This window comes from Crocodylus siamensis, chromosome 12, assembly GCF_052110815.1.
Source record: "Crocodylus siamensis isolate JL-2025a chromosome 12, ASM5211081v1, whole genome shotgun sequence".
NCBI classification, from domain to species: Eukaryota; Metazoa; Chordata; order Crocodylia; family Crocodylidae; genus Crocodylus; species Crocodylus siamensis.
Genome location: NC_143406.1, coordinates 44860069 through 44874499, shown reverse-complemented (window position 1 = coordinate 44874499; position 14431 = coordinate 44860069). Strand labels below are relative to the sequence as shown.

The 14431-nt window shown below is 51.4% G+C and overlaps 2 protein-coding genes across 2 annotated transcripts; one reads left to right on the top strand and one right to left on the bottom strand.

Annotated features, from left to right (window-relative positions):
* Positions 1 to 350: 350 nt before the first annotated feature.
* Positions 351 to 4348, bottom strand: BUD31 (BUD31 spliceosome associated protein). Its single transcript, XM_090023453.1, has 5 exons — positions 4215 to 4348; positions 2659 to 2770; positions 2146 to 2268; positions 1176 to 1342; positions 351 to 626 (listed from the first exon to the last, which is right to left on the bottom strand). The coding sequence occupies exons 2-5, from the start codon at positions 2750 to 2752 to the stop codon at positions 576 to 578; spliced, it is 435 nt and encodes a 144-aa protein (XP_089879579.1). The 5' UTR covers positions 2753 to 2770; positions 4215 to 4348; the 3' UTR covers positions 351 to 575.
* A 141-nt stretch (positions 4349 to 4489) lies between these two features.
* PDAP1 (PDGFA associated protein 1) lies at positions 4490 to 14198 on the top strand. The gene is made up of 6 exons (XM_090023451.1): positions 4490 to 4642; positions 8984 to 9075; positions 9665 to 9772; positions 10214 to 10335; positions 11436 to 11587; positions 13381 to 14198. Exons 1-6 carry the CDS (start codon positions 4630 to 4632, stop codon positions 13437 to 13439), a joined length of 546 nt encoding a protein of 181 aa, XP_089879577.1. The 5' UTR covers positions 4490 to 4629; the 3' UTR covers positions 13440 to 14198.
* The last annotated feature ends 233 nt before the right edge of the window (positions 14199 to 14431 follow it).

The window sequence follows — 14431 nt, the reverse complement described above, 5'->3', positions numbered from 1 at the left end:
AGCTTAATAACTGGAGGCTGCAAGTGAGAGGAACAAAGAAGAAACCCTGGTCACTCTCCCTTTCAGCATCCCTTCTCTGCTACTATGTGACATAAGAGACTGGGCAAGGTAAAGCTTTGGTATGACCCAGTCAATGGCTGTTCTTACACAAGAAGCTGTCTGCTGCTTCACAGAAAAGCAAAATAGTAAGTTAGACAAGAACAGTAAAGTCAAGAATCTCAAGTTGTCAGTTGTTTAGGATGGCCTAATTCTCGGGTATTTGGGCTGCTTCCAGGATAGCTCGGTTAAGAGCCATTCCATTTCCTGGGGAAGGGATGTGTGTAGATAAATCAGTCCTTTGAAGACTGACAGAGTTGTACACAGTTCTTACTTTATTTTAAAAATCACATGGTTACACACAACTAATCAAAAGACAGCTCACTGCTGAGTTTACAGATCCAGGTGAATGCATTGCTGTTCCAAATGCTATCTGGAAAGGTCCACTCGCTGTAGGGCTTACAGAAGACAAATTTAGCTGCAACAGTCCAAGCTGTAGAATCAATACTTAAAAGCAGTGTCCAGTATTTAAAGACTTCTCACCCAGAGCAACCTCTGCATCCACAGTGGGTGCACTCTATGATTCTCCCCTATAAAACAAAAAACAAACATCCTAATCACCACCTTACACAGTGAGCAGATCTTCTTGAAGAGAGAAAAATACCTGGTCCAGGAAGCCAGATGCTCAAGTTGGAGAAAAACTCCTTTTGAATAACGTGAGATTTTATTAGGTATACTTTTCGGTTGCCTTTGATGATAATTTCTGAACAAGAATGCCTAAAGTTATCAAGAAGGGTCACAGAAGCCTATAGTGCTATAAGCAATGGCCTATGGGCACTTGAACTTTGCAGGCACTTTGCAGAATCTGAGTCACACAACAGCAGGAGCCATAGACAACTAGTAGAAGGTGCATGTGCCCCTCCCCCAATGCTGTTGGTGCCCACCCGACAGGGCCGCTGCCAGCAGTGGCTTCTGCTTCTGCGGGTGCCCCAGCTTCAGAAGGCACCAGTCACTCATGGCAGAAGCCTAGACTGGACCCAGGAGATCTGTTCTATTCTTACATTATTACCACTGTTTGGCCAAAAAGCACAGTAAGACTCTGTTACCTGGGATCAGCAGCAGAGCCAATCTTTTCTTACCACTTCCAGCTTGCTTTTTGGGACCCTGCAGATGCAGTTCGTTCCAAAGTTGGTATCCCGGGTCTGAATGCAACGCAGGCAGCAGAGGTTCTCATAGCCCTGCTTCTTCCACTTTGCAATCAGGTTTTTGTCAGCATATCCTTCTCTGATGCAGTACTCATACAGCTCTGCAAACAAGATGTAGTAGGTAAGCACCAGACTACTTTTATCTGTCCTCGCTTATTTGAAAGCATTAATCTCTACTCTGTATCTTGTTCTTACTGGCTTCATTTGCTAACAACTGAAACTAAGCAGAGGTAAATACTAGGATTGTGCAAAGCTTCAGTCACTGATTCTATTCTGAGGAGATTCGGCTCAATTCAGCAGCTGAATCTACTCAGGAGACCTATTAATCTCTCCCAACAGAGTCAGAGAGATTTGACAATTCAGCCATAGACACAGCTTTATATGTTTTTTCTATGAACCTCGAGGTACCAGGCACAGCTTGTGAACGCTGAGATGGTAGGATGGATGGATGGATGAAGCATCCCACGGGAGTGTGCATGTGTGTGGGTGAGGGGCCCCCCACGTGCTCAGTGGCGGACCCAGAAGTGAACCAGAAGTTCTTTGGGGTCTGCTGCTGAGCGTGTGGGGGACCCCCCCGCACTCCCATGGGACACTCCATCCACCCCGCTGCGTCTGTGGCCGAACCAATGATTCTCCAAATTGGAACTGAATTTTCAGATTCAGCTAGATTGAATCGGGACACTGATCCAAATCAGCGAATGAAATCACTGCCCTGAACCAGGCCAAATCAGAATAGAGTACTGCCCGCTTTGCACACACCTAGTAAACACATGCTGATTTTTTTTAATGCAATTTAATCTTTTCCTAACTGTAACTTTCAGATTTCCATCCATTGACTAGTTACTCAAGCACCACACATTAAGACTGTGATCTCACTGCAAGAGCAAGTAATTTGGCTGCTTACCTCTGCTAATAGCTTTCCTCTTATAGAAAAGATCAAAGATATATCGTGTTTTCTGATGGTGAATTCTGAAGATAGGCCACAGGGATTCCACCTTCCTCTTTCCTTCATGAGGCTCCGTCTCCGCTGAGAACGAAAGGACACAGAAATTGGATCTCGGTTCACTTGCATCTTTTAGCCTACGAGTCAGTGTACCCTTATGTATCCATAAAGAGCCAGTGCTCTGAGAAAAATCTGCAGTTTAAGGTTTGTGGAGAAAAACAGGATTCACTGCAGAGGGGGGTACACATGAGAGCTGTTGAACTGATACAAGATCAGAAGGTAACGGGCATCATGGACAAGGCAGGTATGAAGAAACATCTTAAGTCTCCAGAAGAACAAGAGTGGTAGCAGACTAGAACCAAACCGTGCAAGGCTTTGCTATCCCAGCTGCTCCCTGTAGAGCTATGACAGTGTACTTCCACCCTGCCCTGCAGCAGTCTCAGGTCTTGAGTGAAGTACACCTTTGTTGCTTACCTTCTCTCATCTTTTGATCCAGCTCATCCAGTGTTGGCTCAATCAGTTCCCAGCCGTCTGGAGGAGGCTTCCTGCTTCTCTTTACTTTAGGCATCTTCTTGCTTTGCAAGCTCTGGAAAGCAATTGGGCAAATGTAGATTTTTGGGCTCAGATTTACAGATACCTTAATATCATGACACCATGTTGGTAAAAGGGAGACCATAAGTATTTTAAGAAAATCAGGGGGGTGGGGATTGTCCACACACACACTGTGTGTGCTGGGTCAGGGTGTAGCAGTGTACAGGACTGGTGCAGGTGTTGGCAGCATGGTGCCTGTCAACAGAGCTATGGCTTGGGCCTGGGATGTGCTGGGGGGAGTGCAGTGCCTCTCGCACTGGGACTGTGATGCCAGCCGAGCTGGGGATAGATACTATGTGAGCTCTGGCTGACTTGCAGCTGCAGCCCCATCACAGTACCTGTAGCCACATCCTGGTCATGTGCCTACCACCCTGGTTAGGGCAGGGTGTGGCTGGCCTCTCTGCACAGGGGCTGCAATGCGGCTGGCCCAGCCCAACCCAGGGGTGCATATGCACAGCCAGGATGTGGTCAGTGTGGAGGAGCCAAAGCTCATGCAGGGCTCCCATTCCCACTGGCACCCTGGCTCCAGCAGCAAAGGCACCACCACACTCCCCCGTGTCCCAACAGCTGCTCCAGCCCTGCCTGCTCGCACCCCTGCAGCTCCCAGGAGCAGGGCCCTGGGGGACAGCACCGCACGCACACACAAACACAGAGCCACAGCCTCACAGCTCCCACTGATCTGGGACTTTTGCTTGAATTTTCTCCAATGGCTGTTGTGCCGAGACAGCCTACAAAACCTGGGACTGTCCCAGCCGACCTGGGACCTACAGTCACCCTAGGTAAAAGGAAGTCATAGGAGCTTTCTGTCTACGGTTTTTTCTGTCCTCCTCAGTCCCCCACTTTAGCAGAAAAAATAACTTTTCCATTTGGAAACTGTGGAAATTAAGGATCAAAGAAGTGAGGCGACAACCTGATCCTCAAGCTACTTTTTGCAAGTGCCGCAGGGACGCGTATTCACAGAAACATAAACCCCTGCTCTCCATTCATTCACAAACCCCTGCTTTTTCGGGGAGTTCATTTCAAATGCTCTTAAGTCCTTGCCCTTCTGCAGGGCTAGGTATTCCCAGATCCATTAGGCTTCCCTACATGCTGATGGGTCAGACGTAAAACAGCAATTATGAAACACATAGGAAAGCCAATGCCGGCCTCGCAAGCGTCAGGATCGAGAACGGAGCGCGGCTGTGTCAGATGCTGGTTTCCCTGTTCGATAACCGCACTAAAACGACCTCGTTTGCTTGTTTTTCTCCCCTCAAACCCCACCAAAACCCCACGTTTGGCCAATCCCAAACAATAAGAGTATTGCTGCTTCTTCAGGCATGTTTAACACAGGGAAGACAGGCTCGGCCCCATTCAAGCACTCATGACGTGACCGCTTATATCTAAGGACTCTCCTGCAGGGCGGGGACCCGCGCTCCCGCCGCGGCCAAGGCCCCACTCACCGGTCCGGCGGCGGCGGCGGCACTTCCGCCTTCTCAGCTCGGCGGCGTTGCTATGACGTCACTGGCCGGGGTCCTTCCTCTGCGCAGTCGCTTTAACGACTCAGGGCTATTGTGGGGCAGCCTCTGCCTCCCCTTGGGTGGTGGCTGCAACGCCTGGGACAAAACTCCTCGGACCCTCCGCGCGGGGTCGCAGCTTGAGGTCGGGTGGACAGAGGCTTCCCCACTAGCGCTGTGGTGAGGGGCCCGGGCCGGCGGCACCTAATGGTCAGGCATCACCGCGGACAGCCCTGCCCTGAGGGGCCTGGCTAGGGCCCGCGCCGCGCGCTGCAGCCCAGGGTTGGGCGGCTTCCGCTTCCGGGTCGAGGTTTTGGGGGCTCTCGCTGCAGCTGCCGCTGGAGCCGCCATCACCGTCGCAATGCCTAAAGGAGGTGCGGCTGGGGGAGGCGGCGGGTGGGGGTGTCCGCGGCATGATGGGAGGGGGGCAGTCGCGTGCGGGGGGGCACCCCAGGGCATGATGGGAGTGGGGGGGCAGGTGCGGGGGGGCGCGGGGCATGATGGGAGATTGGGGTGCAGGCTGTGGGGGGGCGCCCCAGGGCATGATGAGAGATGGACAGGCTGAATGGGGAGGTGCCCCAGAGCATGATGGGAGGGGAGGCAGGCTGTGTATGGGGGGGAGCACGCCAGAGCATGATGGGAGGGGAGGCAGGCTGTGTATGGGGGGAGCACCCCAGGGTATGATGGGAGGGGGGGATGGGCTGTGTGTAAGGGGAGGTGCCCCAAAGCATGATGGGAGGGGGGGCAGGCAGCACCCTGGGGCATGATGGGAGGGGGGGCAGGGTCCTGGGTGCAGCCCCTAGGTGCCATTTGGGGGTTGTAATGGGGGGTGGGGTCTCCAGGCCTGAGTCCCGCCCTGCTGATCCCATTGGTCTCCAAGGTGCTGCCCTGCCCCCCTCCCTCCAGGGGTCTCTCCCCTCCATGCCCTCCCAGTGGTCTGCATGGGGGTGGGGAAGGGGGGACCCACCCTACTAGAGAGCCCCAGTGGTTTCCCACCCACCCAGGGGGCTCCTTGCTGCGCCCCAGCTGCTAAGTGGGAACAAACCTGCCTGTGTCCATCACGCGTGCAGCCGGGTGGCACGGGCAGCGCTGCTGGGTCTCGCCTGCCCCGTGGTTGGAAGCTGCCCCTCTCCCCAGGGCTGTTGGATTTCCACATCATAACATTGGGTTCGGGTGGACTCTCCCAGATTGCACTAAAATCCCTGCTTGTCCTGGGCCTGTGGCTTCGGAGCGCTTTGCGAAGGAGAAGAGTTGTGTCCCTGTCAGACAAGGGGGGAACTGAGGCAGAGGTGAAGTAGCTGAGAGCATTGTAGCCCGCCAGCGCTGCCTTTGCCTTGGTCAGACGGTGGGCCTGTTTTACCTGGTCTCCTGTGTTGCACGCTGGCCGGGGTGCTCTGCCTGGTGTCGCCTTCCAGATCCCTCACTGTTGATCTGTGACCCACACTCCCTTCCCCAGTTCTTTTTATTTGTCCTTGTATTTAGCTGCTCTGTCTTTAGTGAACTTCCTGATAAAGGGGAACTTGTCGTGTTTTCGTGTGGGCCTTGGCCCATGTTTTTCCCCACGGCATTGCAAAAAGGCCTGTCGCACAGGCTAAGGGCGGATGTTGAAAGGGCCAGTGAGCTGGGTGTGACCAGGGTTTTCCCCCTGCTCCTCTCCTGCATGCAGCCTCCAGCACTGAAGATCTAGGATGTTCTTATTCAAAAGCCGTGCCCATCACTCCTATCCTCAATAGCTCCTGGTGCAGCTTTACTTCAAGAATGGGTCCAGTCACTTTTTGACTCTGGCTGAGCTGTCAGCTTCCACCACCTCTGGTGGCAACAACTTCCACCTGTTAGCAATTTGCTGGGTGAAAAAAAGATCTTTCTTTTTTTTGGTCAGTTTTAAACTTATGACCTACTCATTTCATTTTGTGACCCTGAGTTCTTGTATCGAGAGAGAGTAAATAATAAATCCCTGTTGACTTTCTCCTCACTGCTTAATATTGTGTAAACTTGCCCAACACGATACAACAGGTCAGTGGCAGAGTTAGGAAGAGGACTTGGGCTGTCTGATGTGCAGGGATCCTGGTTTTCTCTGGTTTAAACCCTCCCCCCAGTTTTCAGTTAAAAAAAAAAAAAAAAGTTACCCCGAATCCACATTTTCCCCGATTAAAATGAAATACCACTGTATGTATATCTGTGTATTGGTAGTGTTTCATTTAAATCACAGAAAAATGTGGATTTGGGGTTACTTTTTTTTTTTAAATGAAAATTGGGGGTTTTTTTGAAATCGGAGGAAACCAGGATCCCTGCTGTTGTGTAGTGAAGCCTTGAGCAAAGAGCTCCCTGACATGCTTCTGATGAAAAAGCCACCCACTGCGTAATTCTTGGGACAGCCGCATCTCGTTCCAGTTGATGAGATGGCAGCACAAGTCATTTAGGTTGTAAAACATTTGTCCATTCTCCAAAGCAGGCTTGAATATAGATCAGGGAAAGCTCAATTCTCATGAGTTGTGCTCTTTATATCTGTGGGACTTTAATTTAACAACACTTGAAGTCAAGATCAAAAGATTTGACCACTGGTTTTATTTTTGAAAGCTGCTTTAAGCTGGATGTTGTAAGCTGGCCTTTGAGGTAGAAAAACAATTTATGAAATGGTCTACTAGACAGGAAAATAGCTTGTATCGTGGTAATATTGTAGCAGATCAGTATTTCAGACCATGTAGCATAAAGTATCAAATATGGGATCTTAATAGTTCCCTTATAATTTGTATCATTGTACCAGAGCAAGAAAATTAGTGGTACCCAGTTTTGAACGGCATCTCTGCCCTGGCAGCCGTTGTAAGCTTTGAGAAGAAAAGGGGTATTATATCCTCCTTTAACCACAGCATCTTGAGTCAGGGACAACAGAAACTAGGTGAGAGCAGAGTGAGCACCGAGAGTTGGACCTCAGTGTTGGAGTGCGGTGCCAGTGGCCAACGCTGGCTCCTTGGGGGAGTGAGGCCTTTTGATAACGTTGCTGTAGAGAAAGCAGCTCTCCCGAAGGAAACACATGGCCGTGCTTTCCATGAGCCTCCCCAGAGTCCTGTGAAGGAGGGCACAATTTGGTCCCCGAGAACAGCTGGGCATACTTTCAAGCTGCCTGCTGTTCTAGCTCTGGCCCTCAGCAGTCTGCCTTGGTGCCGTCTATGCAGGGCACTCTCCCTGGCCAAACAGGGTGAGAAAAGGGACCTGGTTAAGAAGAAGAGATGCCTTTGCAGGTGCCTGGGGCTTATTCAGACCCCTTACCTGGAAGCCACTGTCCCAGCCCACCCAGGCTGGTTGGGACAGACTTCTTTCCCAGTCTAAGTCAGCTGCTCAACCACACTCAGCCCCAAACAGGCTTTTTGGCCTGTGTGGAGCCAAATGCGGCGTTGTGTAGGGGTGGATTGTTCCATCCTTGTTGTTCAGCAAGAATGGGCTACGTCGAGTGCTAATGCGTCCCCTGAGGATAGCGGGGGTGCAACCTTCCCCCACACCTCAGCAGGGCCTGAGGAAGGAGTGAATCCTGCTGTGGTCCCTCTCCCCGTACAGAGCCACCCTCTGTAGTAGGCCCCCTTCCTCCTGAACCGCAGAGGTGAAGAGGGAGGGATCCAGGGGTGGAGGCATCCCACTGCTCCTTCCAGCAGCTCTCCAGAGGCTGGCGGGGTTAGCAGGACAGGTGACAAGGCTTCTGGTGACTGGGTTATGCTGTGCACACTCTGTTTGCAGGAGAAAGGCCGGAGACTGACTTCTCACTGCCAACAAAAGTTTCCGTCTCAGGCTGCCCTGTGATGTCCTACCCAAGCTGGCAGGGGCTGTGCTTCTCAGGCAATGCTAATAGCTTCAGTAACCTCATGCTGATCGCCTGAGATTTGAAGCACCTGATCTCGGGGACAGGGGATCAGTCTGAGAAGCTGCCTTCATTGCTTCTTGCAGGTTGTGGGGCGAGGGGGGGATCCTGATCTGGCAGCTGTGCACAGAGGAGGGTCTGATTCCAGCAGCTCTTCTCCAGCTGGTTCACTTTAGTCTTAGTCCTCACTTGCAGCCATGTAGGGCCTGGGGAATGGAGTGTATAGAAAAACCTCTGTCGCAGGTGCCCTCACTCTGTATTCTACAGCAGCCATGGCTTCCTACTGGGTAGGGACAGCAAAGAGCAGCTGTGGGATTTCTGATTGGTTGCCAGCCCAGGAAGTGAATCATAGAGGCAACATGCGTGGGTTTCAATGCCTGGGGAAGGAGAGCATCATGATGAGCTGCCTGAGCCCTTGGAAGCAGCATTTTCATCTGATAAACAAGGTGGCCGAGGCAGGCATCCGTTTATAGCAGCCAAGGGCGGGGGCAGTGATAACTGCCCTGATAGCTGGCTGACTGCAAGGCAGGGAAAGCTGGACTCGATCAAAGCTTTTCTGGGTCCTTGGACTTAAATGTGGAACTTTAAAGATGTCCCCCCTCTGGAAAGGGGGTTGTTAGCAGCTGAGTTGTCTGGCTGGCTTTCCTCTGAACGATTTCATGGTTCATTACAGTTCTTTAAGGGGCACAAAGCTGCTCATCTAGATTGGTGAATTGGATCTGTCTGGTGTGTTTCATTGTTCTGGAAGAAGAGCTGTCTTGGCTGCTACTTTGCATGGCCAGAGCCATGAGATGATGGCCAGGGGAGATCAGAGTGTGTGGAAGCTTTGCACTAAATCAACTCCTGACCTAATTTCTTTGCACAGGTAGAAAAGGAGGCCACAAAGGCCGTGCCAGGCAGTACACCAGCCCCGAGGAGATTGATGCTCAGCTTCAGGCAGAGAAACAAAAGGCTCGAGTAAGTGTTCTCCATAATCATGTGCTTAGCAGGAGAAGCTGTGGGCCTCACAGCGCATGGATTTTTTTTATGTTGCAGCTCAGGAGCAAAAGCAGCTTAGAGGGCTTTCTGTTAGTCATAGCATAGAATCATGGAAACGTAGGCCTGGAAGGGCCTCGGGAGCATCTCATCTCTTCCCTGCCCGTGCTCAATTAGGACCATGCCCAAGAGATGTCTGTCCAATTTGCTCTTCAAAACTCTCCATGGGGGTTAATTCTGTGACAGTCCCAGGTGGCTTTTTCCAGCATTTCTCCACCTGAGCCCCTAGATCATCTTTCCTAATGTTCTCCCTACATCTCCTTTGTTACAGAGAAACACGATTTTTTTTTTCTCATCCTTCTTCCAGTGGCCATGGAGAGCACGATGCATCTTGGTCATGGGTGTAGTACAAAACTAGGCTAATTAAAGGGGCAGGCTACTAAATCTGCCGTTTTCTTCCCCCAGGTGCCCTCTTAGTGTTCTCACTGTGTTTGCTTTCTTTCAAGAGTCGTTGCTGAATTCTGCCATTGCACCAACTTACCTTTTTCCTTCATCTGCTGTAATTTTGTAGGAAGAGGAGGAGCAAGAAGAGGGGGGTGAAGGGGCCACTGGGGAACCCCGAAAGGAGAAGAAATCCTTAGATTCAGATGAAAGTGAAGAAGATGACGAGGACTATCAGGTACCACAGCTTCCCATGCATTTAGCATAGCTGAACAGTCCAAATTCTCAGAGTGGAACAAACCTCCTAGAGCCTGCATTAATTTTTCCTCACTCCTTTGCTGGCTTCAGATGCCAGGCTTAAAGGAGTATGTTATCCTTAAAAGCTAAGCTTGGCATGTACTGTCCTCACAGTTAATCTTCATCCCACTGGTAATTTTGTTACTTGCAGTATACTGAAGTGGAAAGAACAGTGATAATGGCTGTGGTTTGTGGCAGGGCTAAAGATGTGCCATAAAGTAAGATGCAATTGGGAGGGAGGTTTGTAACCTGGGAACTGATTCTTTCTGGTACCTGTGTCTGAGGTGGAGTGACACTGTCTTTTTTGGGCAACATACAGGTCATTAGGCCTTGAATCTCCTGGTCTTGTTGCTGACCTTTTTATCATGTTTGTGAACCCTAGCAAAAGCGCAAAGGAGTGGAAGGCTTAATAGACATAGAAAATCCCAACCGCGTTCTGCAGACAACCAAAAAAGTGACTCAATTGGATCTGGATGGCCCCAAGGAACTGTCACGGCGAGAGCGGTAAGAGCCCTCCTCTTGCCACCTGCCCAGGGTGCGTGGGGTTTGCCCCCAAACCCCCCACAGTAGTAGCGTGTTCTGTCACCAATAAACAGACTTCTGCGGTGAAACTGGCATCTCAGCAGAGTTGTGCCCTGGAAAAGGCTCCGTGGGTGTGAAGATCAGGGCATACTTTGAATGGAGATTTTGCTGGGTAGACCATTTAGCTAAGATGAGATCTCCTTACCCAGGCAGCAGCTGCAAAAGTATAGCCCTGCAGCTTGGTGAAATGGGTTGAGACAGCAGTCTGATCCCTCTGGGGCCATTCTGTACTTTGGCATCAGGCTTCTAGAAGGCCAGTAATGGACACTACTGATCTCTGTGCATTAAGTGTGAAACCAGCAAGCCTGGGAGCTATCCGTTAGGTCTTGGTGCATCAGGAGCCTTAGAATTGCTAGGAGGTGTTTTCTAGATTCCTGGTGTCAGTGCAGATTTTCTCCCTCTCTACTCTATTGCCATGTAACTAGTGCCTGTCTTTTGAATGAGCAGGCTGAGTCTGCGATTTGGTAGAGACTCCTTAAGGTGGGCGGTGAGGTGAAGCTTGGAGGTAAGAGTAAACTGACAAGGAGGTGCTGCATTCAGATCTGAGGCAGCTGTTCTGTGATCTTGGGCTAAATCACTCCATCCTTGTATGCTAGTGTTCCCATTTTGCCAAATGGAAATAGACATGATCCCTGTCCTGGGGCTGCTGGGAAGCAGTTGGATGGGGAGAAGCCTGTGTGTAAAATGAGCTTCTCTCACTTAAGCAACCAGTATATCACATAGTTTTCCAAGATGGAGATTGCATTTGGTGCAGTTTCCCACAGGCCCTGCGGCTGCCTGGGAATGGATTTAAATATTCTTTTTATCTCCATCCTCCTCAATCTGTCAGCCTGTTCATACAGTGAACAGCAACAGAGATCTTGTGCTCCAAGATCAGAGCTGGTGTCTGGGATCCAGTGCCAGAGGCTGCTGCTGCAGATCACGCCTTGTCCTGGTTCCCACTCCAACCTTCACCCCAATCTCTAACCTTGCCCATATGTTTACATGGAAACCAGGATGATCACCATCTTTCACTCCAACAGGGAAGAGATAGAGAAGCAAAAGGCAAAAGAAAGATACATGAAGATGCATCTAGCTGGCAAAACAGAGCAGGCGAAGGCAGATCTCGCACGACTAGCCATCATCCGGAAGCAGAGGGAAGAAGCTGCCAGAAAGAAAGAGGAAGAAAGAAAAGGTGAATAGTACAGTGCCTCCCAGTATCCACCTCCCTGCAGCTGAATATCCTCCCTGAGCTGTGAACTTTACCTCCAGCTGGGCTGACCCAGTGTTCTGTCTCTGCCCTAAACACGTGGTGTTCCTGTGGGCCATCAGACAGCTCTTCCATCCAACCCTGGACTCGGCTGCATTTCCCTTTGCCCCCGCCACAAGCTGCAATTGCTGCTTTATAAAGTGCTGGCTTAGTTAGGCAGGCAGCAGGCAAACTTAAAAAGATGTTGCCTTGCATATCTGCAGCATTTTCAGCCTGCCATACAAAGGCAGTTCTTCCCTCCCCCCTGGGGTTTTCACACCCATTGCACAAGTCCTGTAGAGCAGCGGTTCACCACCCCATGGGTCATGACCCAAAAGTGGGTCACAAAAATATATGAAAGGGTCATGAACAAACGTGAAAAATGGATCAACAAAATTTAAAAGTGGATTCTCCTTTAAGGGAGGGGAAAAATGGGAAACCGTGGGTTTCCCCTTGTAGCCTGGCAGAGTTCCAGTCTGGAAGGGGCTGCTTGGGGCTCGAGGAGCAGGAGGAGGGTGATCAGGCAGGGGGTGCTATATGCATGTGCATGTGAACACATGCACGTGGCAGCCAGACAGCATGGAGAGCAACTCCCTGCAAGTAAGTTTTATGGGGCGGAGCGGGTGCACAGACTGTGTCAGGGGGGCATGTGGGGCACATGTCCCCTCAGATTTATGCGCCCACCTTGCTGCCGCCACCGCTGCCACCTCTATGCCAGCCACACCGGCAGCAGTATGAGGAGTAATGGATGGGGAGAGGGGGTTGTGCTACCCTCATCTCATGTCACCAGCTGCTCACATGCCAGGTTGTGCCTATACCATGCCACCATGGCCTGGCCGCTGCTTCCCTCAGGCCATGTTCTGCCCTGGAGGAGAGGTGGGGTGGCAGGCAGTGCAGGCAACCTAAGAAGAGTGGCAGCAGCAGTGGCAGCAGGGTAGAGCTGTAGCTTGGCACACAAGTGGCTGTCGGCGGGAGGAAGTGAGGGCAGCACAGCACCCGCCTCCCACATCTGTTACTCCTCGCATGGCTGGCATAGGGGTGGCAGTAATGAGTCTCACTGCCCCACTCAGCCCTCCTGCACTGGGTCCCACACAGTGGGCTGCAGAAGCAGCTCCTGCCCATGCTGGACTAGCCAGGCTGCAGGCCCTGTGCCTGCTGTGGATGCACGAATGTGTGGGTGGGGGGGGGGGAGGGCACATGCCCCCGCATGCCCTACAACCCTTTCTGCCACACACGGGTGTCAGGGCCAGTGGGTTAGGAGTAAGGGGCACCAGCAGGGCCAGGGGGTGGTTTTCTGCTTAAACTATTTACCAAGTCAGGACTGAACATCAGTGTTTACAAATAGGTCCTGGTACAAAAAGGTTGAGAACCACTGCTCTGGAGGGTCCATGTACATGGTGCATCAGGATTGTGCGTTGGGGACCAAGTGGCTGCAGGAATTACTAACGGGCTGCAGACTTATGCATCTCCAGGGCAGGGACTGGCTCTAAATTCAGCCTCAGTATCTAGCAAGCCAAAGTTGTCACGAGACTGGGATCCTATCCCTTGTCCAAGTTGCACCAAACATCTCCACCTGGAGTAACTGCGTGGGCAGCCACAGCAGAGAGGCCGAGCACTGAGTGCACCGTAGAGGAGGAGTGACTAAATGGGCTTTCTTTTCTGGGCTGGTCAGGCCAGCTCTGGTTCCCCATATGCAGCTGGAAGCCTTAACACATCTCTTCCTTTCTTTCCCTCTCTAGCAAAAGATGAAGCAACCACAGCAGGCAAAAGAATGCAGTCACTATCCCTGAACAAGTAAGCCCAGGCCACGCTAAAAGAGGAAATGCCAGGGAACTGTGCCTGGTGCCTGCTAGAGACTCTGTCGTGTCGCCTACCATAGATGCCACGTAGGGTGTACTGCGGCATCGAAGTCACTTTCACCTCCAAGAGACACTGATGATGTGTTTGTCTTCATCTTGGCACAGAATTCCATTTGGGGCTAGGGGGGCAGCTGCTACCTTGGGGGCAGAACCGCGCTGAACAGCAATTCTCTGTGTAACCGTTTGGAAACCTGAATGTTTTTAGGATTTGGAGCATGGGTGGGGGCAGGGCAGGGGGTGCCAGGGGAGGGGGAACGCTTCTGACATTAGACTACTAGGACTAGACCATGGGAGCAGGGGGCTGAGGAGAGCCCCAGGGCCAAGCCTGCATCTCCAAGATCCGTTTCTGCAAAGGGCCCATGAAATTGAGCTGCAGAAAGTTGCAAGACTAGTCTGGGAGCTGACTCCATGGCTGATCCTTCTGGAGATCTCTTCATCCCCATCTCCATCCCTTCTTCCCTCCCCAGCCCCCCCTCTCCCTCTGGTTTTGGTTTTCTGTTTGGTTTTGGGGGTTTTTTTTGGTTTTTCCCCCCTCCTCTGACTAGGGATAGTGTCAGCAGCTTTTAATCACATCCTCCTTTGTTTAAAAAAGAACTTTCATTGACTCTGATGCCCAGGTAACCCCCTCCCCACCCCGAAGCTCGCTAAATTGAAAAGAAACTTGTATATTTGGCTGATTAAAATTTAAATTATCGTAAGCACTCGGTCCTGGTCTTCTGTGTGCAGCGCTCAAGGATGGGGAGTCTCTGGGTCTGTGCAACATGTACATTTGATACTTACCTCTGGCTTGGCCATAACACATCCTAGCCAGAAGCAGCAGTGTGTGGAGCCGGGAGTGGTTGCAGGATAGCAATAAGGCATACGGGGAAGTGACCGGCAATGGGTGGATTCATGTCTGTCACTTGACCAGCATCACGTAGGACCTCAGTGG

Coding starts and splice junctions, on each gene's coding strand:
- PDAP1 (XM_090023451.1), top strand. Junction 10,336..11,435: donor GAACTGTCACGGCGAGAGCG/GTAAGAGCCCTC, acceptor TCACTCCAACAG/GGAAGAGATAGAGAAGCAAA. Junction 11,588..13,380: donor GAAAGAGGAAGAAAGAAAAG/GTGAATAGTACA, acceptor TTCCCTCTCTAG/CAAAAGATGAAGCAACCACA.
- BUD31 (XM_090023453.1), bottom strand. CDS start 2,752: ATGCCTAAAGTAAAGAGAAGCAGGAAGCCTCCTCCAGACGGCTGGGAA. Junction 1,343..2,145: donor GAGGAAAGCTATTAGCAGAG/GTAAGCAGCCAA, acceptor TCTTGTTTGCAG/AGCTGTATGAGTACTGCATC. Junction 627..1,175: donor CAAAAAGCAAGCTGGAAGTG/GTAAGAAAAGAT, acceptor TTTGTTTTATAG/GGGAGAATCATAGAGTGCAC.